This window comes from Schistocerca serialis, chromosome 11 (assembly GCF_023864345.2).
Source record: "Schistocerca serialis cubense isolate TAMUIC-IGC-003099 chromosome 11, iqSchSeri2.2, whole genome shotgun sequence".
NCBI classification, from domain to species: Eukaryota; Metazoa; Arthropoda; class Insecta; order Orthoptera; family Acrididae; genus Schistocerca; species Schistocerca serialis.
Genome location: NC_064648.1, coordinates 121,641,778 through 121,666,781, shown reverse-complemented (window position 1 = coordinate 121,666,781; position 25,004 = coordinate 121,641,778). Strand labels below are relative to the sequence as shown.

Below are 25,004 nucleotides of genomic sequence, written 5' to 3'. Positions count from 1 at the left end.
ATTAAAATAATACAACTCACTCTAACCAACACCAAATCAAAAGTGACGTTTAGAGGAGAAATTTCGGAACCATTTCTCATAAAAACAGGCTTAAGACAAGGTCACTGCCTATCACCATTACTTTTCAACTGTGCACTGGAATACATAATGAGAGAATGGTACAAGGACAATCCAAAGCGGATAAGAATTGGAAGTGCAAACGATGATATTAGCTTAAACTGCTTGGGATTCGCTGATGATCTTGCTCTCCTAGCCAACACCGTTCAAGAAGCCAGGCAAACAAGTGAAATCACTACAAGAAATAGCAGAGAAAGTAGGCCTTAGAATATCATTTGAAAAAACGGAGATTATGCTAACTGATCCACCACTTGCAAACAAAATTACAATAGGAGAACAGGAAATAAAAATTGTTAATAAATTTAAATATTTAGGCGAAATAATAACATACAATCTAAATGAGAAGCCATCATGGCAAAATAGAATAAAAAACTGAACTATGCAAATTACATTACCAAAACTACATACAACAAAAAAAGCCTATCTATAGATGCAAAATTAAAACACTATAAAACAGTTACACAACCAGAAATAACGTATGCAGCTGAAACTATCTTCAAAACAACTAATACAGCAGAAATTGACAGAATACTAAAAATAGAAAGAAGACTAATTAGGACATGTATAAATAAACAGTATAAAATAAATGGACACTGGAGAATAGCATCAAATGAAACAGTATATAAGAAAATAGAACCAGTCATGAGCACAATCAGGAAGAAACGCATCTCATTCTTTGGACATCTGATGAGAACTCCAGAAAACAGAATTAGTAAAAAAGTAATACAAAAATTGTGGAATAGCAAGAGCGACATTAAATGGATCACAGAAATTAAGGAAGATATAAAAGAACTTCAAATTACAGTAGATGACCTAAAAAAAAAGACAGAGGAAACCAGAATACTGCAAGACCCGCAAACCAGACTACAAATGAAAATCAATAAAAGGAGTACAGGAAGAGTTGTCTCAGATGAAGAAAGAAAGAGAATATCTGAAAGAATGAAGAAATATTGGGCAGACAGAAGAGCAAAACACCTTTCATATAAGAATAGCCTCTAATAATTATATTACCTAAATATATTAAGTTATTGTTGAACCAAATTGTATCCATGTGTACCAACTTGTTTAGAATTTTGTATTTTTGACTACAGTGGCCCAATGAAGGCCATAAAATAAATAATAATAATAAAACAGAATGAGTCAAAAAGGACTTTACAACTTTGGGATGATATACACTGAATAGCCAAAGAAACTGGTACAGCTGCCTAATATCGTGTAGGACCCCCGCGAGCATGCAGTAATGCCACAACACGACGTGACATGTGCTCGACTAATGTCTGAAGTAGTGCTGGAGGGAACTGACACCACGAATCCTGCAGGGCTGTCCGTAAATCCGTAAGGGTACGAGGTGGTGAAGATCTCTTCTGAACAGCATGTGCAAGGCATCCCAGATATGCTCAATAATGTTTCATGTCTGCGGAGTTTGCTGGCCAGCGGAAGTGTTTAAATTCAGAAGAGTGTTCCTGGAGCCACTATGTAGCAATTCTAGACGTGTGCGGTGTCGCATTGTCCTGCTGGAATTGCCAAAGTCCGTCGGAATGCACAATGGACATGAATGGATGCAGGTGGTCAGACAGGATGCATACATACACTCCTGAAAATGGAAAAAAGAACACATTGACACCGGTTTGTCAGACCCACCATACTTGCTCCGGACACTGCGAGAGGGCTGTACAAGCAATGATCACACGCACGGCACAGCGGACACACCAGGAACCGCGGTGTTGGCCGTCGAATGGCGCTAGCTGCGCAGCATTTGTGCACCGCCGCCGTCAGTGTCAGCCAGTTTGCCGTGGCATACGGAGCTCCATCGCAGTCTTTAACACTGGTAGCATGCCGCGACAGCGTGGACGTGAACCATATGTGCAGTTGACGGACTTTGAGCGAGGGCGTATAGTGGGCATGCGGGAGGCCTGGTGGACGTACCGCCGAATTGCTCAACACGTGGGGCGTGAGGTCTCCACAGTACATCGATGTTGTCGCCAGTGGTCGGCGGAAGGTGCACGTGCCCGTCGACCTGCGACCGGACCGCAGCGACGCACGGATGCACGCCAAGACCGTAGGATCCTACGCAGTGCCGTAGGGGACCGCACCGCCACTTCCCAGCAAATTAGGGACACTGTTGCTCCTGGGGTATCGGCGAGGACCATTCGCAACCGTCTCCATGAAGCTGGGCTACGGTCCCGCACACCGTTAGGCCGTCTTCCGCTCACGCCCCAACATCGTGCAGCCCGCCTCCAGTGGTGTCGCGACAGGCGTGAATGGAGGGACGAATGGAGACGTGTCGTCTTCAGCGATAAGAGTCGCTTCTGCCTTGGTGCCAATGATGGTCGTATGCGTGTTTGGCGCCGTGCAGGTGAGCGCCACAATCAGGACTGCATACGACCGAGGCACACAGGGCCAACACCCGGCATCATGGTGTGGGGAGCGATCTCCTACACTGGCCGTACACCACTGGTGATCGTCGAGGGGACACTGAATAGTGCACGGTACATCCAAACCGTCATCGAACCCATCGTTCTACCATTCCTAGACCGGCAAGGGAACTTGCTGTTCCAACAGGACAATGCACGTCCGCATGTATCCCGTGCCACCCAACGTGCTCTAGAAGGTGTAAGTCAACTACCCTGGCCAGCAAGATCTCCGGATCTGTCCCCCATTGAGCATGTTTGGGACTGGATGAAGCGTCGTCTCACGCGGTCTGCACGTCCAGCACGAACGCTGGTCCAACTGAGGTGCCAGGTGGAAATGGCATGGCAATCCGTTCCACAGGACTACATCCAGCATCTCTACGATCGTCTTCATGGGAGAATAGCAGCCTGCATTGCTGCGAAAGGTGGATATACACTGTACTAGTGCCGACATTGTGCATGCTCTGTTGCCTGTGTCTATGTGCCTGTGGTTCTGTCAGTGTGATCATGTGATGTATCTGACCCCAGGAATGTGTCAATAAAGTTTCCCCTTCCTGGGACAATGAATTCACGGTGTTCTTATTTCAATTTCCAGGAGTGTATATGTCACCTATCAGACTCGTATCTAGACGTATCAGCAGTCCCATATCACTTTAACTGCACATGCCCCACACTATTACAGAGCCTTCACCAGCTTGAACCCCTGCTGACATGCAGGATCTAAGATTCATGATGTTTTCTCCATACCCGTACACGTCCATCCACTTGATACAATTTGAAGCGAGACTCATACGACCAGGCAACATGTTTCCAGTCAACACGTCCCGTGTTGGTGTTGAAGGGCCCAGGCGAGGCGTAAAGCTTCGTGTCCAACAGTCATCAACGGCACACGAGTGCACCTTCAGCTCTGAAAGCCCATATCGCTGATGTTTCGGTGAATAGTTGGCAAGCTGACACTTGTTGATGGCCCAGCATTGAAATCCGCAGCAATTTGGAGAAGTTTTGCACTTCTGCCGCGTTGAACGATTCTCTTCAGTCGTCATTAGTTCCGTTCTTGCTGGGTCTTTCTCTGGCCGCAGCGATGTCGGAGATTTGATGTTTTACCGGATTCCTGATATTCACAGTACGCTCGTGAAAATCCCCACTTCATCGCTACCTAGGAGATGCTGTACCCCGTAGCTCGTGCGCCGACTTAAAACCACTCCCAAACTCACTTAACTCTTGATAACCAGCCAATGTAGCAGCAGTAACCGATCTAACAAATGCTCCTGACGCTTCTTGTCTTATACAGGCGTTGCCGACCGCAGCACTGTATTCTACATGTTTCCATATCTGTATTTGAATACGCATGCCCATACCAGTTTCTTTGGCGCTTCAGTGTATAAATTGATTGAGATAACTTAAGATCCAGTAGATGTGTCATTTCCTAGCAAACCACCTCAAGTTTCACATAAAAATCTCGAGCTTAATTTTGGTTCGATGTGACTACCGTTTGTGATGTGGCGGACATCCCACTGGTAATCAATTTCTTGCCACACTCGTTGCCGCAAATCTGGCCTAACTTGTGCGATGGCACCGTATATCCTTTTTTTTCAGATCGACTGAATTGTTTGGCAAGGGAGGAACATACTCACGGTCTTTAATGAAACCCCCGAGAAAGAAATACAGTGGTGTCAAGTCTGGGGAGCAAGGTGGACACAGTCCACAGCAGTGAAAGTAGCCATTTTATCTGCACACTACGCTGGCGCTCCTGGTGGCGGAATGGGGTAATAGTGCACTACGTGAATCAAACTTGAGGTTGTTAGCTACAAAATGAAACATCTACCGATTCCGTAAGTTCTGTTAATAAATTTCTATACCGGGTGTTCCCGTAAGAGCGTGCAAAAATTTAACGATTTCAGCGGACGCTGCATTGAACAATTTGAGGTAGGGAACCTGGGATCGGAGAGGCCAGTTTAAGGTGGTAATGGGAATAAAATCACATTACTGTGTACTTTTTTATTTACATTAGTTAACTATAAATACCATCATTGACATAATGAATGTACCATTTGTGCCGTATCTTGCAAAATACGCTGAAGCTGACGGCAATCTACCTCAAAGCAAGCATGATGTCGGTGAACAAGATGCTGACGCACTCTGACAAATGTCCCTGGTGTACATCGAATCACATCACAGGTAGCTACATTTGTGACAGCTAATTGCGTTTCCAAATCCAGTTGGGTCTCGTACACAAGTAACTTTATACACTCCTGGAAATGGAAAAAAGAACACATTGACACCGGTGTGTCAGACCCACCATACTTGCTCCGGACACTGCGAGAGGGCTGTACAAGCAATGATCACACGCACGGCACAGCGGACACACCAGGAACCGCGGTGTTGGCCGTCGAATGGCGCTAGCTGCGCAGCATTTGTGCACCGCCGCCGTCAGTGTCAGCCAGTTTGCCGTGGCATACGGAGCTCCATCGCAGTCTTTAACACTGGTAGCATGCCGCGACAGCGTGGACGTGAACCATATGTGCAGTTGACGGACTTTGAGCGAGGGCGTATAGTGGGCATGCGGGAGGCCTGGTGGACGTACCGCCGAATTGCTCAACACGTGGGGCGTGAGGTCTCCACAGTACATCGATGTTGTCGCCAGTGGTCGGCGGAAGGTGCACGTGCCCGTCGACCTGCGACCGGACCGCAGCGACGCACGGATGCACGCCAAGACCGTAGGATCCTACGCAGTGCCGTAGGGGACCGCACCGCCACTTCCCAGCAAATTAGGGACACTGTTGCTCCTGGGGTATCGGCGAGGACCATTCGCAACCGTCTCCATGAAGCTGGGCTACGGTCCCGCACACCGTTAGGCCGTCTTCCGCTCACGCCCCAACATCGTGCAGCCCGCCTCCAGTGGTGTCGCGACAGGCGTGAATGGAGGGACGAATGGAGACGTGTCGTCTTCAGCGATAAGAGTCGCTTCTGCCTTGGTGCCAATGATGGTCGTACGCGTGTTTGGCGCCGTGCAGGTGAGCGCCACAATCAGGACTGCATACGACCGAGGCACACAGGGCCAACACCCGGCATCATGGTGTGGGGAGCGATCTCCTACACTGGCCGTACACCACTGGTGATCGTCGAGGGGACACTGAATAGTGCACGGTACATCCAAACCGTCATCGAACCCATCGTTCTACCATTCCTAGACCGGCAAGGGAACTTGCTGTTCCAACAGGACAATGCACGTCCGCATGTATCCCGTGCCACCCAACGTGCTCTAGAAGGTGTAAGTCAACTACCCTGGCCAGCAAGATCTCCGGATCTGTCCCTCATTGAGCATGTTTGGGACTGGATGAAGCGTCGTCTCACGCGGTCTGCACGTCCAGCACGAACGCTGGTCCAACTGAGGCGCCAGGTGGAAATGGCATGGCAAGCCGTTCCACAGGACTACATCCAGCATCTCTACGATCGTCTCCATGGGAGAATAGCAGCCTGCATTGCTGCGAAAGGTGGATATACACTGTACTAGTGCCGACATTGTGCATGCTCTGTTGCCTGTGTCTATGTGCCTGTGGTTCTGTCAGTGTGATCATGTGATGTATCTGACCCCAGGAATGTGTCAATAAAGTTTCCCCTTCCTGGGACAATGAATTCACGGTGTTCTTATTTCAATTTCCAGGAGTGTAGATCCCCATAGGAAATAATCAAGGGGATTAAGATCAGGTGACTTCGCGGGCCATGGAATACGACCTCGTCTTCCGATCCAGCGACCAGGCGATACTGTAGCAGTGCTCCTCCATCGTATTGTACTGTACATCTTTGATTAGCATTGAGTAAGGAATGCATATATCGTTGATTCATAGCATGTTCTGTCATGCGACAATGTAAATACGATACAACAGAGCCACCTTGTGGATAAGTAAAGTAAACAAAACCTGCATCATGAATTCCTAGCAACTCCTTATTTCCTTGCAGGAAATAAAGAATGTACATGCGAATAAACAGCACAGTATGTGTAAACTTGTATGGATGTTAGTTGTAAATAATCTGGAAAGCAATAATGCTAGGCAAAGCAGTAGACAACTTTCTTCCATATGTCTGTAAGCTGTGTTTCCGGACCCCAAATTCCCTGTCTCAAATTGTTCAATGGAGCAATCTCTATGTCCTGTTACATTTTTGCATACTCTTATGGAAATACTCTGTACAATTCCAAAGTTGTAAAGTCCTTTTTGACCCACCCTGTAGAACTCACGAAGTTCATAGTCGCTTATTCTGAAATGCAGACCTTATTCCTGTAACCTTTTATCAACTTTTCATGCTTTCATGAGTGTTTGTACATCAAATCTTTCATTGATACACTACAGGCCATTAAAATTGCTACACCACGAAGGTGACGTGCTACAGACGCGAAATTCAACCGACAGGAAGAAGATGCTGTGATATGCAAAATATTAGCTTTTCAGAGCATTCACACAAGGTTGGCGCAGGTGGTGACACCTACAACGTGCTGACATGAAGAAAGTTTACAACCGATTTCTCATACACAAACAGAAGTTGACCGGCGTTGCCTGGTGAAACGTTGTTGTGATGCCTCGTGTAAGGAAGGGGAAATGCATACCATCACGTTTCCGACTTTGATAAAGGTCGGATTGTACCCTATCGCGATTGCGGTTTATAGTATCGCGACATTGCTGCTCGCGTTGGTCGAGATCCAACGACTGTTAGCAGAATATGGAATCGGTGGGTTCAGGAGGGTAATACGGAACACCGTGCTGGATCCCAACGGCCTCGTATGACTAGCAGCCGAGATGACAGGCATCTTACCCGCACGGCTGTAACGGATCGTGCAGCCACGTCTCGATCCCTGAGTCAACAGATAGGGACGTTCACAAGACAACGACCATCTTCTCGAACAGTTCGAAGACGTTTGCAGCAGCATGCGATGGTGTACTCGACGACGAACCTGGGTGCACGAATGGAAAAACGTCATTTTTTCGGATCAATCTAGGTTCTGTTTACAGCATCATGATGGTCGCATCCGTGTTTGGCGACCTCGCGGTGAACGCATATTGGAAGCGTGTATTCGTCATCGCCATCATCATCTTGTTCGGACTGACGGCACTTTGAACAGTGGACGTTACATTTCAGATGTGTTACGACCCGTGGGTCTACCCTTCATTCGATCCCTGCGAAACCATACATTTCAGCAGGATAATGCACGACCACATGTTGCAGGTCCTGTACGGACCTTTCTGGATACAGAAAATGTTCGACTGCTGCCGTGGCCAGTACATTCTCCAGATCTCTCACCAATTGAAAACGTCTGGTGAATGGTGGCCGAGCAACTGGCTCGTCACAATACGCCAGTCACTACTCTCGATGAACTGTGGTATCGTGTTGAAGCCACATGGGCAGCTGTACCTGTACACGCCATCCAAGCTCTGTTTGACTCAATGCCCAGGCGTATTAAGGCCGTTATTACGGCCAGAGGTGGTTGTTCTGGGTTCTGATTTCTCAGTATCTATGCACCCAAATTGCGTGAAAATGTAATCACATGTCAGTTCTAGTATATATATTTGTTCAATGAATACCCGTTTATCATCTGCATTTCTTCTTGGTGTAGCAATTTTAATGGCCAGTAGTGTATTTACTGCGTTTCATGTTGTGCCATTAAGTTAATGGTGGCGGCATATGTGTGTGTGGTTGCAAGAGTTGTCCAATGACATTTTACAGGCATAGAACTGAGAGTAAGAAAATTGAAGTTGGAGTGGGTTGTGTGTGTGTGTGTGTGTGTGTGCCTGTAGGTGGTTTTCAGTGGGATACAAAAATTAGAAACGAAAGTAATGGAAGGAGAGTTGGAGAAGTTTGGAGAGAACTGTTTAATGTGGTGTGTGTTTTATTGTGTTGTGCGATGCATTTGTATGTGTGTGTGTGTGTGTGTGTGTGTGTGTGTGTGTGTGTGTGGTTGTAAGTGGTGTTCAGTGGGATAGAAAAATTGGATAAATGAAAGTAACAACAGGAGAGTTGGAGGAGGATTGGAAAGGATTGTTAATGTGGTGTATTTTTGTAGGAGGCGGTCAAGGACGAAGAGCTGGAGCGGCTGGTGCGCGTGCACTCGCAGCTGGACCTGACGGGACCCATGCCTGGTTGCCACGTCTCACAATCCAGGCAGCTGCTTCTCGAGTCCGACCTCAAACTGCGCGAGGGCGCTGCCTCCAAGGTGGGTGCCCCATGTTTGTCGTGTTTTGACTTGTGCTGCGTACACCGGGCGCAGCACAGTTACACTGATAAAGTGCTAGGGGTTGTCAGTGGTGCGTGACCATGTAGTCATCCAACAACGCTACGGTCTGCTCAAATGGTTCAAATGGCTCTGAGCACTATGGGACTTACCTTCTGAGGTCACCAGTCCCCTAGAACTTAGAACTATGTAAACCTAACTAACCTGAGGACATTGCACACATCCATGCCCGAGGGAGGATTCGAACCTGCGACCGTAGCGGTCACGTAGTTCCAGACTGTAGCGCCTAGAACCGCACGGCCACTCTGGCCGGCGCTAAGGTCTGTCACTGCTGTGGGGGACACAACCTACCACCACTTGGCGACCCACAAAGTGGCTACTGTGCTTAAGCCCTCATCTAATTTGATGTCGAATTTTACTCGTGGCACATGGCTGGAGAATGTGGTAGATGAAGGACGGGCATAATGGCCAGTGCATGCGTTATGGCATGGATTTCTGAATCCATACAGTACTCATACAGAAATTGCACAAAGGAGTCATTGAAACTCTCTGAGCTACACATAATCACTTGAGTGAGCCAGGATACCGTGTTGTCTCGCAGTCACGTACGGTATCGTTTTGAGACCCTCTGCTCTAAGGTAAGTTCTCACTTCATGCGAGTATTACAAATTTCCATAACATGTTAGGTTTTGCAAACACGTGCTCTAGGGGTAGCGACTTTGATTCATAATCAAAAACGTCTTCGGTCCCGTGTTCGATCCCTGCCACTGCCTAAATTTTGGTAAATAATCAGCATTGGCGGCCAAAGACTTCCGTCGTAAGAAGTCAGCCTCATTCTGCCAACGGGCTCGTCAAAGAGGGCAGAGGAGCGGAGAGAGGTTCAGGGCACTCTCTTGTCCTAGGGGTGGGAAATTGACCCTAAAGGCGGAAGAATCAGCAATGATCAACGACATGAGAATGCAGAAGGCGATGGAAACCACTGCATTAAAGACACGTAACGTGTATCCACAGGAATAAGTGTCATGATGATCCCTCCATTGGCAAAAGATTCCGGAATAGTCCCCCATTCGGATCTCCGGGAGGGGACTGCCAAGGGGGAGGTTACCATGACAAAAAGATTCAATAATCAACGAAAGGATAACGTTCTACGAGTCGGGGTGTGGAATGTCAGAAGCTTGAACGTGGTAGGGAAACTAGAAAATCTGAAAAGGGAAATGCAAAGGCTCAATCTAGATATAGTAGGGGTCAGTGAAGTGAAGTGGACGGAAGACAAGGATTTCTGGTCAGATGAGTATCGGGTAATATCAACAGCAGCAGAAAATGGTATAACAGGTGTAGGATTCGTTATGAATAGGAAGGTGGGGCAGAGGGTGTGTTACTGTGAACAGTTCAGTGACCGGGTTGTTCTAATCAGAATCGACAGCAGACCAACACCGACAACGATAGTTCAGGTATACATGCCGACGTCGTAAGCTGAAGATGAACAGATAGAGAAAGTGTATGAGGATATTGAACGGGTAATGCAGTATGTAAAGGGGGACGAAATTCTAATAGTCATGGGCGACTGGAATGTAGTTGTAGGGGAAGGAGTAGAAGAAAAGGTTACAGGAGAATATGGGCTTGGGACAAGGAATGAAAGAGGAGAAAGACTAATTGAGCTCTGTAACAAGTTTCAGCTAGTAATAGCGAATACCCTGTTCAAGAATCACAAGAGGAGGAGGTATACTTGGAAAAGGCCGGGAGATACGGGAAGATTTCAATTAGATTACATCATGGTCAGACAGAGTTTCCGAAATCAGATACTGGACTGTAAGGCGTACCCAGGAGCAGATATAGACTCAGATCACAATATAGTAGTGATGAAGAGTAGGCTGAAGTTCAAGACATTAGTCAGGAAGAATCAATACGCAAAGAAGTGGGATACGGAAGTACTAAGGAATGACGAGATACGTTTGAAGTTCTCTAACGCTATAGATACAGCAATAAGGAATAGCGCAGTAGGCAGTACAGTTGAAGAGGCATGGACATCTCTAAAAAGGGCCATCACAGAAGTTGGGAAGGAAAACATAGTTACAAAGAAGGTAGCTGCAAAGAAACCATGGGTAACAGAAGAAATACTTCAGTTGATTGACGAAAGGAGGAAGTACAAATATGTTCTGGGAAAATCAGGAATACAAAAAAACAAATCGTTGAGGAATGAAATAAATAGGAAGTGCAGGGAAGCTAAAACGAAATGGCTGCGGGAAAAATGTGAAGACATCGAAAAGGTATGATTGTCGGAAGGACAGACTCAGCATACAGGAAAGTCAAAACAACCTTTGGTGACATTAAAAGCAACGGTGGTAACATTAAGAGTGCAACGGGAATTCCACTGTTAAATGCAGAGGAGAGAGCAGAGAGGTGGAAAGAATACATTGAAAGCCTCTATGAGGGTGAAGATTTGTCTGATGTGATAGAAGAAGAAACAAGAGTCGATTTAGAAGAGATAGGTGATCCACTATTAGAATCGGAATTTAAAAGAGCTTTGGAGGACTTACGGTCAAATAAGGCAGAAGGGATACATAACATTCCATCAGAATTTCTAAAATCATTGGGGGAAGTGGCAACAAAACGACTAGTCACGTTGGTGTGTAGAATATATGAGTCTGGCGATATACCATCTAACTTTCGGAAAAGCATCATCCACACAATTCCGAAGACGGCAAGAGCTGACAAGTGGGAGAATTATCGCACAGTCAGCTTAACAGCTCATGCATCGAAGCTGCTTACAAGAATAATATACAGAAGAATGGAAAAGAAAGTTGAGAATGCGCTAGGTGACGATCAGTTTGGCTTTAGAAAAAGTAAAGGGACGAGAGAGGCAATTCTGACGTTACGGCTAATAATGGAAGCAAGGCTAAAGAAAAATCAAGACACTTTCATAGGATTTGTCGACCTGGAAAAAGCGTTCGACAATATAATAAAATGGTGCAAGCTGTTCGAGATTCTGAAAAAAGTAGGGGTAAGCTATAGGGAGAGACGGGTCATATACAATATGTACAACAACCAAGAGGGAATAATAAGAGTGGACGATCAAGAACGAAGTGCTCGTATTAAGAAGGGTGTAAGACAAGGCTGTAGCCTTTCGCCCCTACTCTTCAATCCGTACATCGAGGAAGCAATGACGGAAATAAAAGAAAGGTTCAGGAGTGGAATTAAAATACAAGGTGAAAGGATATCAATGATACGATTCGCTGATGACATTGCTATCCTGAGTGAAAGTGAAGAAGAATTAAATGATCTGCTGAACGGAATGCACAGTCTAATGAGTACACAGTATCGTTTGAGAGTAAATCGGAGAAAGACGAAGGTAATGAGAAGTAGTAGAAATGAGAACAGCGAGAAACTTAACATCAGGATTGATGGTCACGAAGTCAATGAAGTTAATGAATTCTGCTACCTAGGCAGTAAAATAACCAATGACGGACAGAGCAAGGAGGACATCAAAAGCAGACTCGCTATGGCAAAAAAGGCATTTCTGGCCATGAGAAGTCTACTAATATCAAATACCGGCCTTAATTTGAGGAAGAAATTTCTGAGGATGTACGTCTGGAGTACAGCATTGTATGGTAGTGAAACATGGACTGTGGGAAAACCGGAACAGAAGAGAATCGAAGCATTTGAGATGTGGTGCTATAGACGAATGTTGAAAATTAGGTGGACTGATAAGGTAAGGAATGAGGAGGTTCTACGCAGAATCGGAGAGGAAAGGAATATGTGGAAAACACTGATAAGGAGAAGGGACAGGATGATAGGACATCTGCTAAGACATGAGGGAATGACTTCCATGGTACTAGAGGGAGCTGTAGAGGGCAAAAACTGTAGAGGAAGACAGAGATTGGAATACGTCAAGCAAATAATTTAGGACGTAGGTTGCAAGTGCTACTCTGAGATGAAGAGGTTAGCATAGGAAAGGAATTCGTGGCGGGCCTCATCAAATCAGTCAGTAGACTGATGACCAAAAAAAAAAAAAAAAAAAAAAGTGTTGAAAGAGTACTTACTTAGTTACAAATTCCCATGTCGACGATTGGTTCATCGGAGGCTGTCCCAAACTAGAAACAACTTTTACGGAATGACATCTAGGCGAGCACAATGGCCAGCCATTGGAGCATACATTGGCGTGACGAAAGTCATGGGATACTTCCTAACAACGTATTGGACCTGTTCTTGCTTGGCAAAGTGCGGCAATTCGACGTGGCATAGACTCCAGAAGTCTTGCCAAGTCCCCTGCACAATATTGAGCCACACTGCCTCTAGCTGGCCCCTGTGGCCGAGCGGTTCTAGGCGCTTCAGTCCGGAACTGCGCTGCTGCTACGGTGGCAGGATCGAATACTGCCTCGGGCATGGAAGTGTGTGATGTCCTTAGGTTAGTAAGGTTTAAATCTAGGGGACTGATGACCTCAGTTGTCCCATAGTGCTTTGAACCATTTGAACCATATTGCCTCTATATAGTCGGCTATAATGACGAAAATGTGGCCCGTGCAGGATATTGTGTGCGAAGTGATCTCTCGATTATGTCCCACAGACGTTCACTGAGATTCATTGTGGGCGATCTGGGTGGCCAAACCATTTGCCCTAACTGTCCACAATGTTCTTCAAACCAATTGCAAACCGTGAGGGCGCTTTGTCATCTATAAAAATTTCACCATTGTTTGGGTACGTGAAGTTGGAAATTGGAAATTTGTGGTAAGTTCATATGGGACCAAACTGCTGACGTCATCAGTCCCTAGGCTTGCAGACTACTTAACCTGAGTTAAACTAACTTACGCTAAGGACAACACACACACCCACGCCTGAGGGAGGGCTCAAACCTTCGACGGGGGGGACCTGCGCAAACCGTGGCAAGCTGCGCGAACCGTGGCAAGGCGCCCTAAGACCGCACGGCTATCCCGTGTGGCCGTGAAGTTTGCTGCGAATGGTCTCCAAGTAGGTGAATGTAACCATTTCCAGTCAATGCTCGTTTCAGTTGGACCAGAGGACCCAGTCCATTCCATGTAGACACAGCCCTCACCGTTATGGAACTGCAGGAGGATCTGCAGTGAATTGACGCATGGTGCAGGGAATGGCAATTGAATCTCAATGTAGACAAGTGTAATGTGCTGCGAATACACAGAAAGATAGATCCTTTATCATTTAGCTACAAAATAGCAGGTCAGCAACTGGAAGCAGTTAATACCATAAATTATCTGGGAGTACGCATTAGGAGTGATTTAAAATGGAATGATCATATAATGTTGATCGTCGGTAAAGCAGATGCCAGACTGAGATTCATTGGAAGAATCCTAAGGAAATGCAATCCGAAAACAAAGGAAGTAGGTTACAGTACACTTGTTCGCCCACTGCTTGAATACTGCTCAGCAGTGTGGGATCCGTACCAGATAGGGTTGATAGAAGATATAGAGAAGATCCAACGGAGAGCAGCGCGCTTCGTTACAGGATCATTTAGTAATCGCGAAAGCGTTACGGAGATGATAGATAAACTCCAGTGGAAGACTCTGCATGAGAGACGCTCAGTAGCTCGGTACGGGCTTTTGTCAAAGTTTCGAGAACATACCTTCACCGAAGAGTCAAGCAGTATATTGCTCCCTCCTACGTATATCTCGCGAAGAGACCATGAGGATAAAATCAGAGAGATTAGAGCCCACACAGAGGCATACCGACAATCCTTCTTTCCACGAACAATACGAGAATGGAATAGAAGGGAGAACCGATAGAGGTACTCAAGGTACCCTCCACCACACACCGTCAGGTGGCTTGCGGAGTATGGATGTAGATGTAGATGTACCACCAAGTTGTACAGTGCCTTGTTGACGACTTGGGTCCATGGCTTGGTGGGGCGTGCACCACACTCGAACCCTATAAACACCTCTTACCAATTGAAATCGGAACTTATCTAACGAGGCCACGGTTTTCCAGTCGTCTAGGGTCCAATCGATAAGATCACGAACCCAGGTGTAGTTTTGCTGCCGCCATAGCCGATTAATGATAACGTTCGCTGCACTGTGCTGGATGGACGAAAATTAGTCACTGCACATCAGTCGCCGTATCCTGCGTGGACTCTAACGAAGGGTTCTTAATATGCATTAGGTGTGATTACACCATGAAGTATGGTGCGTGCTGGGGACATCTATGGCACAGCAGCTGCAGACAGTAGTGGATCTGAGACGGCGCCTGGTCAGACACCATTGTTTTCTAGTTTTTATGCCGTTCTGCAGTTGGTCATGCCGTGCGTGCTGGCGACAGATGTGGCTCAGAAGCTGCAGACAGTAAGGACCTGCGATAGAGTCATGCAGCACACTGGTGTTTTCTGATTTTACTCTGCAGACAGTATGTAGTAGCAATACATGCACATTGGGGTTTGCAGATCAGCCAGGATATGGCATGGCTCTGTTAAAGACACTTCACCTTTCCATTTACCATGGGCCACTGGTAGAGGGAAAACAAATGCTTAGAAGTTATAAAATCTTATCAGTTCACAAGCTGTACTTTTGATAGATGTCTTTGCCATCGTCATCAGGAATTAAAATCACTAAGGTAATGAATTTAGAGAGATCCGCTTCAGCTGTACTATTTATTTATTCAAACCATCATCTGTTTTGGGATCTTAATATCACATCTTCAGCTGTATGAAATTATTGATTTCGTAACACATAACAAGCAGTTGGGCCAGTCAGTGGAAGAGCTCCAGTCACTGCATGTTGGCTGAAGCTGTCTACTACCAGGCAGCCACAGAGTAGGAACACCAACAACAACCACTGGCCTGCCCAGTGTTCTGTTCACACAGATGTGATAGCCGCTTCTGGAACCTTCTTGAGACGGCGAAAGCGACACATGCATGGAAAGCAAGATGGCAGCTCACAGTAGCTCCATCCCACCGCAGGACAACCGTCATCAGGTGGCATGCGGAGCCAACACCAAACTTGAAACTGATGCTTCCGCCCCCTAAAAGCATTAAGCCTCCATCTGCTCGATATCCAAAGCCTACTCCCATGCCCTGCGAAGTGTGTCTCAGTTTACTCTAATTTCACCTACTTCTTCCACAACATTAGACAAATATTACGATTTTGGGGCCAAAACTCTCCTTTTTTCAGATTAGACTTCATCCCTACTTTCTAGGCAGTGTTCAGCCACGGCCAGCTTCTCAAATTCCAGATGTTTAGTATGTCATGAGTGGTCTGCACATTGCTCGCCAGAGTGTGGATAGTTTGTCCTATGTGGATGCTACCACATTCGCAGGGGACACCATACACTCTAGGAACTCGAAGTTGTCTTTAACTGGGTGTGACACATCTCGTATGTTGGAGGTGAGCTCGAACACTGGTCTCAGTCCATGCCACTTCAGCACTCATCCTATCTTGCTAATAATTACTCCACAGTATGCAAGAAACAAAGCCGGCTTAGCCTCTTCCACAGATTCGCAAGACGTCTTTCGTCGGCAGCACCAGAAAAGTTGTGCATTTTCTCCCGTTGTGTAACCATTTTCCCTAAACATGAACTTCAAGTGCGGAAACTCAGACTGTGGATGGTTGTCCTCAGAAAAAATCTTTGTCCTGTGTATTAAAGTGTTCAGGACGGCTTTCTTGTGTACACAGCAATTAAAATTATTGGCGTTCAAGTACCATTTAGTGTGCATAGATTTCTTGTACGCTAAATCACCTCCTGTCTTTTGCTCAAATAAAATGTCCAAGAACAGAAGCTTGCCTCTTCATTTCGAAAGTAAATTTAATGTAGAGATGAGCACAATTAATGTGATCGATGAACAGCTGTAGTGCGTTTTCACCATGAGGCCATATCAGGAACATCCTTAGAGAGTTCAGGGCTTGCTTCTCAAAGGACCCCATGAAGAAGTTTGCAATAGATAGAGCAGTGGGCATCTCACAACAGTACCATCCATTATATAATACGGTGGCGCCAATACAAGACGGGCTGGATCTTTCCACACAAAGGTTTCCACTAGGAATCATGAAGCTGTTCCACCATGTCTTCAGGACAGCTTACTTCCTGTACTGTGGTGGGATAGAGTTGCCATGAGGTGCCCACTTTGCCTTCTGCTCACGGCGTCACTTCATCCCTCTGTGGAAGGTTCCAGATGCTGCTGTTTCATCAATATAAGCTGAACACTGTGTCAGTCTTGGCAGTCAGTAATTTCGAACTCCTGATGGTAAAGATTGTGGAACTAGTACCAAAAACTCAAATGTTTTATTTGAAGTGATGTGATTTGTAAACCGACAGGATTTTATTCAAACATTCCTCTGCAAAAGGCTCTGACAGTACATGCTCAGAACTACTTGATAATTGTGTGTCTGAGATGGAGCCCTGTGGGACACCACTGTTTTTTCCAGTTTTTATGTTATTCTGCAGGCGAATGTATAGTGTGTGCTTTCCACGTACCACGTACATTGCTTGTCAGGCCTTTCACTGGACCCCTGGTACAGGAACAGCAAATGCTCAGAAGTACTCGATAGTGATAGACCCAATATGGAGCCCTGCAGGGCACCAGTACTTTACTTTTGATGTCATGTGATGCCTGCTTTTCATGTATCATGTACATTGATGGACAGGGATTTCACGGGGATGGAGGTAGAGGAATGGTAAGGCAAGTGCTCAGAAGTAATCGATAGTGGTGGGCCCAAGATGGGGCCCAACAGAACACCAGTATTTCACTTTTTATGTCTTTCTGCAGATGGATATGCAGTACTTGCTTTCCATTTACCATGTACATTGTCAGACATGAGTTTCATGGGAACACTGGTAAAGGAACAGCAACTGCTCAGAAGTACACAATAGTGATGGACCCGAGATGGAGCCCTGTAGGACACCAGTGAGCTTTTTTTTTATGTCGCTCTGCAGATGGACGTGTGGTGCATGCTTTCCATGTATGATGTATGTACCTGGGCAGGTGTTTCATGGGTCCACTCACAGAGGAACAGCAAGTCTACTGAAGATTTCGATAGTAGTGGACATCTACATATACATCGGCATGACTACTCTGCAATTCACATTTAAGTGCTTGGCAGAGGGTTCGTCGAACCACAATCATACTATATCTCTACCATTCCACTCACGAACAGCGTGCGGGAAAAACGAACACCTAAACCTTTCTGTTCTAGCTCTGATTTATCTTATTTTATTTTGACGATCATTCCTACCTATGTAGGTTGGGCTCAACATAATATTTTCGCATTCAGAAGAGAAAGTCGGTGACTGAAATTTCGTAAATAAATCTCGCCGCAACGGCAAACATCTTTGCTTTAATGACTTCCATCCCAACTCGCGTATCATATCTGCCACACTCTCTCCCCTACTACGTGATAATACAAAACGAGCTGCCCTTTTTTGCACCCTCTCGATGTCCTCCGTTAATCCCACCTGGTAAGGATCCCATACCGCACAGCAGTATTCTAACAGAGGACGAACGACTGTAGTGTAAGTTGTCTCTTTAGTGGACTTATTGCATCTTCTAAGTGTCCTGCCAATGAAACGCAACCTTTGTCTCGCCTTCCCCACAATATTATCTATGTGGTCTTTCCAACTGAAGTTGTTCGTAATTTTAACACCCAGGTACTTAGTTGAATTGACAGCCTCGAGAATTGTACTATTTATCAAGTAATCGAATTCCAACGGATTTGTTTTGGAACTCATGTGGATCACCTCACACTTTTCGTTATTTAGCGTCAACTGCCACCTGCCACACCATACAGCAATCTTTTCTAAATCGCTTTGCAACTGATACTGGTCTTCGGATGACCTTACTAGATGGTAAATTACAGCTCGTCTGCGAACAACGTAAGAGAACTGCTCAGATTGTCACCCAGGTCATTTATATAGATCAGGAACAGCAGAGGTCCCAGGACGCTTCCGTGGGGAACACCTGATATCACTTCAGTTTTACTCGATGATTTGCCGTCTATTACTACGAACTGCGACCTTCCTGACAGGAAATCACGAATCCAGTCGCACAACTGAGACGATACTCCATAGGCCCGCAGCTTGATTAGAAGTCGCTTGTGAGGAACGGTGTCAAAAGCTTTCCGGAAATCTAGAAATACGGAAACAACTTGAGATCCCCTGTCGGTAGCGGCCATTCGATGAAGCCCTGTGGGGCATTAGTAGTTTTGGTTTTTCTTTTACTTTTTTATGTCTCTCTGCAGATGGTCATGCAGTACATGCTTTCTGCATACCATGTACATCTACATCTACGTCTACATCCATACTCTGCAAGCCACCTGACGGTGCATGGTGGAGGGTACCTTGAGTACCTCTATCGGTTCTCCCTTCTATTCAAGTCTCATATTGTTCGTGGAAAGAAGGATTGTCGGTATGCCTCTGTGTGGGCTCTAATCTCTCTGATTTTATCCTCACGGTTTCTTCGCGAAATATACGTAGAAGCTTGACTCTTCGGTGAAGGTATATTCTCGAAACTTCAACAAAAGCCCGTACCGAGCTACTGAGCATCTCTCCTGCAGAGCCTCCCACTGGCATTTATCTATCATCTCCGTAACACTTTCGTAATTACTAAACGATCCTGTAACAAAGCACGCTGCTCTCCGTCGGATCTTCTCTATCTCTTCTATCAACCCTATCTGGTACGGATCCCACACTGCTGAGCAGTATTCGAGCAGTGGGCGATCGAGTGTACTATTACCTACTTTCCTTAGGATTCTTCCAATGAATCTCAGTCTGGCATCTGCTTTACCGACGACCAACTTTATATGATCATTCCATTTTAAATCATTCCTAATGCGTACTCCCAGATAATTTATGGAATTAACTGTTTCCATTTGTTGACCTGTTATATTGTAGCTAAATGATAAGGGATCTTTCTTTCTATGTATTCGCAGCACATTACATTGTCGGACAGGCCTTTCGAGGGACCATTCTTTGGAGAGCGACGAGTGTACTGAAGTTTTCGACAGTATTGGACCCGAGATGGATCCCTGTGGGACACAGTGTTTTTTACTTTTCTTATCTGGCTCTGCAGACGGACGTGCGGTGCGTGCTGGTGACGGACGCGCTGCTGGTGTGCAAGCCGGCCGGGAGGCGTCGCGGCTCGGCCTCCAGGGCGGGGGCGGCGTTGCGGGTGGTGCGGCCGCCCTACCTGGTGGATCGGCTGCGCGTGGCAGAGCTCCCCTCCGGCCTGGGCGTCGCCGTCGTCTACCTGAGCGAGTGGCGCACCGCCGTGCACGCCTTCACCCTCTCCAGCAACGACCCCAGGACCGTCCGGGTGAGTCTTACGTCACTGGCTAGTCCAGTCAGATGTCATATAACTTACGGGTCCTTGTTCATGGAACTACTGAGAAAGAACACACTTGTTATTAGTGTCACCAAATAGAACACACATTAAATAAGGTATTCTTTGTACTAAAATTTTGTTCCCAGAATGAGATTTTCACTTCAAATGGTTCAAATGGCTCTGAGCACTATGGGACTTAACATCTATGGTCATCAGTCCCCTAGAACTTAGAACGACTTAAACCTAACTAACCTAAGGACAGCACACAACACCCAGCCATCACGAGGCAGAGAAAATCCCTGACCCCGCCGGGAATCGAACCCGGGAACCCGGGCGTGGGAAGCAAGAACGCTACCGCACGACCGAGATTTTCACTCTGCAGCGGAGTGTGCCCTGATATGAAACTTCCTGGCAGATTAAAACTGTGTGCCGGACCGAGACTCGAACTCGGGACCTTTGCCTTTTGCGTGCAAGTGCTCTACCAACTGAGCTACCCAAGCACGACTCACGCCCCGTCATCACAGCTTTACTTCTGCCAATACCTCGTCTCCTACCTTCCAAACTTTACAGAAGCTCTCCTGCCAACCTCGCAGAACTAGCACTCCTGGAAACGTCCCCCAGGCTGTGGCTAAGCCATGTCTCCGCAATAGCCTTTCTTTCAGGAGTGCTAGTTGTGCAAGGTTGGCAGGAGAGCTTCTGTAAAGTTTGGAAGGTAGGAGACGAGGTACTGGCGGATGTAAATCTGTGAGGACGGGGCGTCAGTCGTGCTTGGGTAGCTCAGTTAGTAGAGCACTTGCCCCCGAAAGGCAAAGGTCCCGAGTTCGAGTCTCGGTCTGACACACAGTTTTAATCTGCCGGGAAGTTTCATATCAGCGCACACTCCGCTGCAGAGTGAAAATCTCATTCTGGAAACATCCCCTAGGCTGTGGCTAAGCCATGTCTCCGCAATATCCTTTCTTTCAGGAGTGCTAGTTCTGCAAGGTTCGCAGGAGAGCTTCTGTAAAGTTTGGAAGATAGGAGACGAGGTACTGGCAGAAGTAAAGCTGTGAGGACGGGTCGTGAGTCGTGCTTGGGTAGCTCAGTTGGTAGAGCACTTGCCCGCGAAAGGCAAAGGTCCCGAGTTCGAGTCTCAGTCCGGCACAGAGTTTTAATCTGCCAGGACGTTTCAGGTATTCTTTGTACTAAAATTTTGTTATTTGCTGTCCGCGAGGCAACGGCCTTGCCGCAGTGGCTACACCGGTTCCCGTGAGATCACCGAAGTTAAGCGCTGTCGGGCGTGGTCGGCATTTGGATGGGTGTCCATCCAGGCCACCAAGTGCTGTTGCCATTTCTTGGCATCCACTCACCCTCGTGATGCCAATTGAAGAGCTACTCGACCGAATGGTAGCAGCTTCGGTCAAGAATACCATCATAACGACTGGGAGAGCGGTGTGCTAACCCAACGCCCCTTCCTATCTGTATCCTCCCTGAGGATGACATGGCGGTCGGATGGTACGGGTAGGCCACTCGTGGCCTGAAGGCGGAGTGAGAGTGCTGTCCTTGATGTTACAGTTTTATGACCAGCATTATACTAGTCATTCTGCTTATGGGACTGATGACCACGTAGTTTGCTCCCTTCTCCAATCCAACCAACCAATCTTCTGCTTAGACTCCGCATCCTCAATAAATCTGAAGAACGACATTTTTCACCAGATTGTCTACAATTTTTTTCATTTTACGTGACCCGCACAGACTGTATGATGATAAGGTCCCATAGCCCGAGTCGCCGGTGTGGCCGAGCTGTTCTAGGTGCTTCAGTCTGGAACCGCACCACTGCTATGGTCGCAGGTTCGAATCCTGTCTCAGGCATGGAGATGTGTGATGTCCTTAGGTTAGTTAGGTTTAAGTAGTTCTAAGTTCTAGGGGACTGATAACATCAGATGTTAAGTCCCATAGTGCTCAGAGCCATTTGAACGATACCCCGAGGAGCGTAGGGGACGATGCAGAGAACCCGCATCACCATACTAGGCAAGGTTCTTGCAGAGGTGGTTTGCCATTGCCTTGCTCCGACCGTAATGGGGATGAGTGGTGATGATGAAGACGACACAGCAACACCCAGTCATCTCGAGGCAGGGAAAATCCCCGACGCCGCCGGGAATCGAACCCCCGACCCAGTGTGCGGGAAGCGAGAATGCTACCGCAAGACCCCGAGCTGCGGACACCAGACTGTATATGAAATTTATTATTCATTTTTCACACAAACAGTTTTGAGCATTTCCCATTCTCCAGCGTGTCTCTAGTAACACATGTCAATACTTTCCCCAATGCCAGGCGTGGCAATGCATCGACCATTTTCTTCTGTGTTCTTCAATAAATTTGAAGAACGACATTTTTCACCAGATTCAAATGGTTCAAATGGCTCTGAGCACTATGGGACTTAACATCTGAGGTCATCAGTTCCCTAGAACTTAGAAATACTTAAACCTAACTAACCTAAAGACATCAAACACATCCATTGCCGAGGCAGGATTCGAACCTGTGACCGCAGCGGTCGCGTGGTTCCGGACTGAAGCGCCTAGAACCGCTCGGTCACAGTGGCTGGCTGGCATTTCACCAGATGGTCTACGAAATTTTTCATTTATTGTTGCCGCATGACCCACACATGTAACAGCTCGTTGTGTGGGTGTACATTCTGTTTTTCTTAGGAAATAGTGCAAAATGAGGACGTCTGATGACTGTGCTTTGGACAGTTATGCAAGGCATGCGATTTTTAAATTAATGACGATGACGATGTAGCCACATGTGTCATGAGAGAGACACTTGAGAATGGGAAGTGATCGAAACCCGTATTGAGGAGAATAAGTAAAATATTTTATACACACTCTGGTGGAAAAATGTCGTTCTTCAAATTGTACCAGGCAGTGTGTCAGGACAGTATTAAGTACACTACCCTAGGGTAGCTCTTGTTTTTATTTTATTCTTTTAAACAACTTGGTCTCATTCCATTACACGAAGAATGTGTTGTTTGTGATTTGGGCTCAGTAGGAAATTGGGACGGGGTACCAAAAGGTTCTTATATTTGGCGAAAAACTATAAATAGCTTAAAACTTAGATATACTGTCCTCCTCCATAGCTGGGCGGTCATCGAGACAGACCTTCATACGACAGACCTGGGTTCGATTCCCAATAATGCCTCGTATTTCTGCTCGGTGGGAGACTTGGACCGAGGTGCGCTCAGCCTTGTGATGCCAACCGAGGAGCTGTCTGACTGAGATGTAGCGCCTCAAAGCTTAGAACGTCGACGATGATCGTGAATGTGGTGTGCTGACCACATGCTCCTGCATACCGCATCTGATGATGAATGATTGAGGATGATTTGGCGGTCGGTCGTCTATCGCGTGTACTTCAGGGGCCCTGACCGCGCATCTACCTGTTACTACTACCACTAAAATTTTCGCTATTCCTACAGTAAAACATTATGTATTAACTTATTACTTGTTTACTACTAATTCTTTTCACAATCTACATCTACATCTACATCCATACTCCGCAAGCCACCTGACGGTATACCTTGAGTACCTCTATCGGTTCTCCCTTCTATTCCACTCTCGTATTGTTCGTGGAAAGAAAGATTGTCGGTATGCCTCTGTGTGGGCTCTAATCTCTCCGATTTTATCCTCACGGTCTCTTCGCGAGATATACGTAGGAGGGAGCAATATACTGCTTGACTCCTCGGTGAAGGTATGTTCTGGAAACTTCAACAAAAGCCCGTACCGAGCTACTGAGCGTCCCTCCTGCAGAGTCTTCCACTGGAGTTTATGTATCATCTCCGTAAGGCTTTCGCGATTACTAAATGATCCTGTAACGAAGCGCTCTGCTCTCCGTTGGATCTTCTCTATCAACCCTGTCTGGTACGGATCCCACACTGCGGAGAAGTATTCAAGCAGCGGGCGAACAAGCGTACTGTAACCTACTTCCTTTGTTTTCGGATTGCATTTCCTTAGAATTCTTCCAATGAATGTCAGTCTGGCGTCCGCTTTACCGACGATCAACTTTATATGATCATTCCATTTTAAATCACTCCTAATGCCTACTCCCAGATAATTTATGGCATTAACTGCTTCCAGTTGCTGACCTGCTATATTGTAGCTAAATGATAAGGGATCTTTCTTTCTATGTATTCGCAGCACATTACACTTGTCTACATTGAGATTCAATTGCCATTCCCTGCACCATGCGTCAATTCGCTGCAGATCCTCGTGCATTTCCGTACAATTTTCCATTGTTACAACCTCTCGATATACCAAAGCACCATCCGCAAAAAGCCTCAGTGAACTTCCGATGTCATCCACAAGGTCATTTATGTATATTGTGAATAGCAACGGTCCTACGACACTCCCCTGCGGCACACCTGAAATCACTCTTACTTCGGAGGACTTCTCTCCATTGAGAATGACATGCTGCGTTCTGTTACCTAGGAACTCTTCAATCCAATCACACAGTTGGTCTGATAGTCCATATGCCCTTACTTTGTTCATTAAACGACTGTGGGGAACTGTATCGAACGCCTTGCGGAAGTCAAGAAACACGGCATCTACCTGGGAACCCGTGTCTATGGCCCTGTGAGTCTCGTGGACGAATAGCGCGAGCTGGGTTTCACACGATCGTCTTTTTCGAAACCCATGCTGATTCCTACAGAGTAGATTTCTAGTCTCCAGAAAAGTCATTATACTCGAAAATAATACGTGTTCCAAAATTCTACAGCTGATCGACGTTGGAGATATAGGTCTATAGTTCTGCACATCTGTTCGACGTCCCTTCTTGAAAACAGGGATGACCTGCGCCCTTTTCCAATCCTTTGGAACGCTACGCTCTTCTAGAGACCTACGGTACACCGCTGCAAGAAGGGGGGCAAGTTCCTTCGCGTACTCTGTGTGAAATCGAACTGGTATCCCATCAGGTCCAGCGGCCTTCCCTCTTTTGAGCGATTTTAATTGTTTCT

At 46.5% G+C, this 25,004-nt stretch overlaps 1 protein-coding gene and 1 pseudogene across 1 annotated transcript in view; both read left to right on the top strand.

Moving 5' to 3' along the window:
* The window catches only part of LOC126426523 (pleckstrin homology domain-containing family G member 5), a 556,069-nt gene that overhangs the window by 367,851 nt on the left and 163,214 nt on the right, over positions 1–25,004 (top strand). The window contains exons 11-12 of the mRNA XM_050088427.1: positions 8,584–8,733; positions 19,772–20,014. Coding sequence (XP_049944384.1) covers positions 8,584–8,733; positions 19,772–20,014 — 393 coding nt within the window. The remainder of the gene's footprint in view (positions 1–8,583; positions 8,734–19,771; positions 20,015–25,004) is intronic.
* Positions 21,233–21,350, top strand: LOC126427529 (5S ribosomal RNA; annotated as a pseudogene).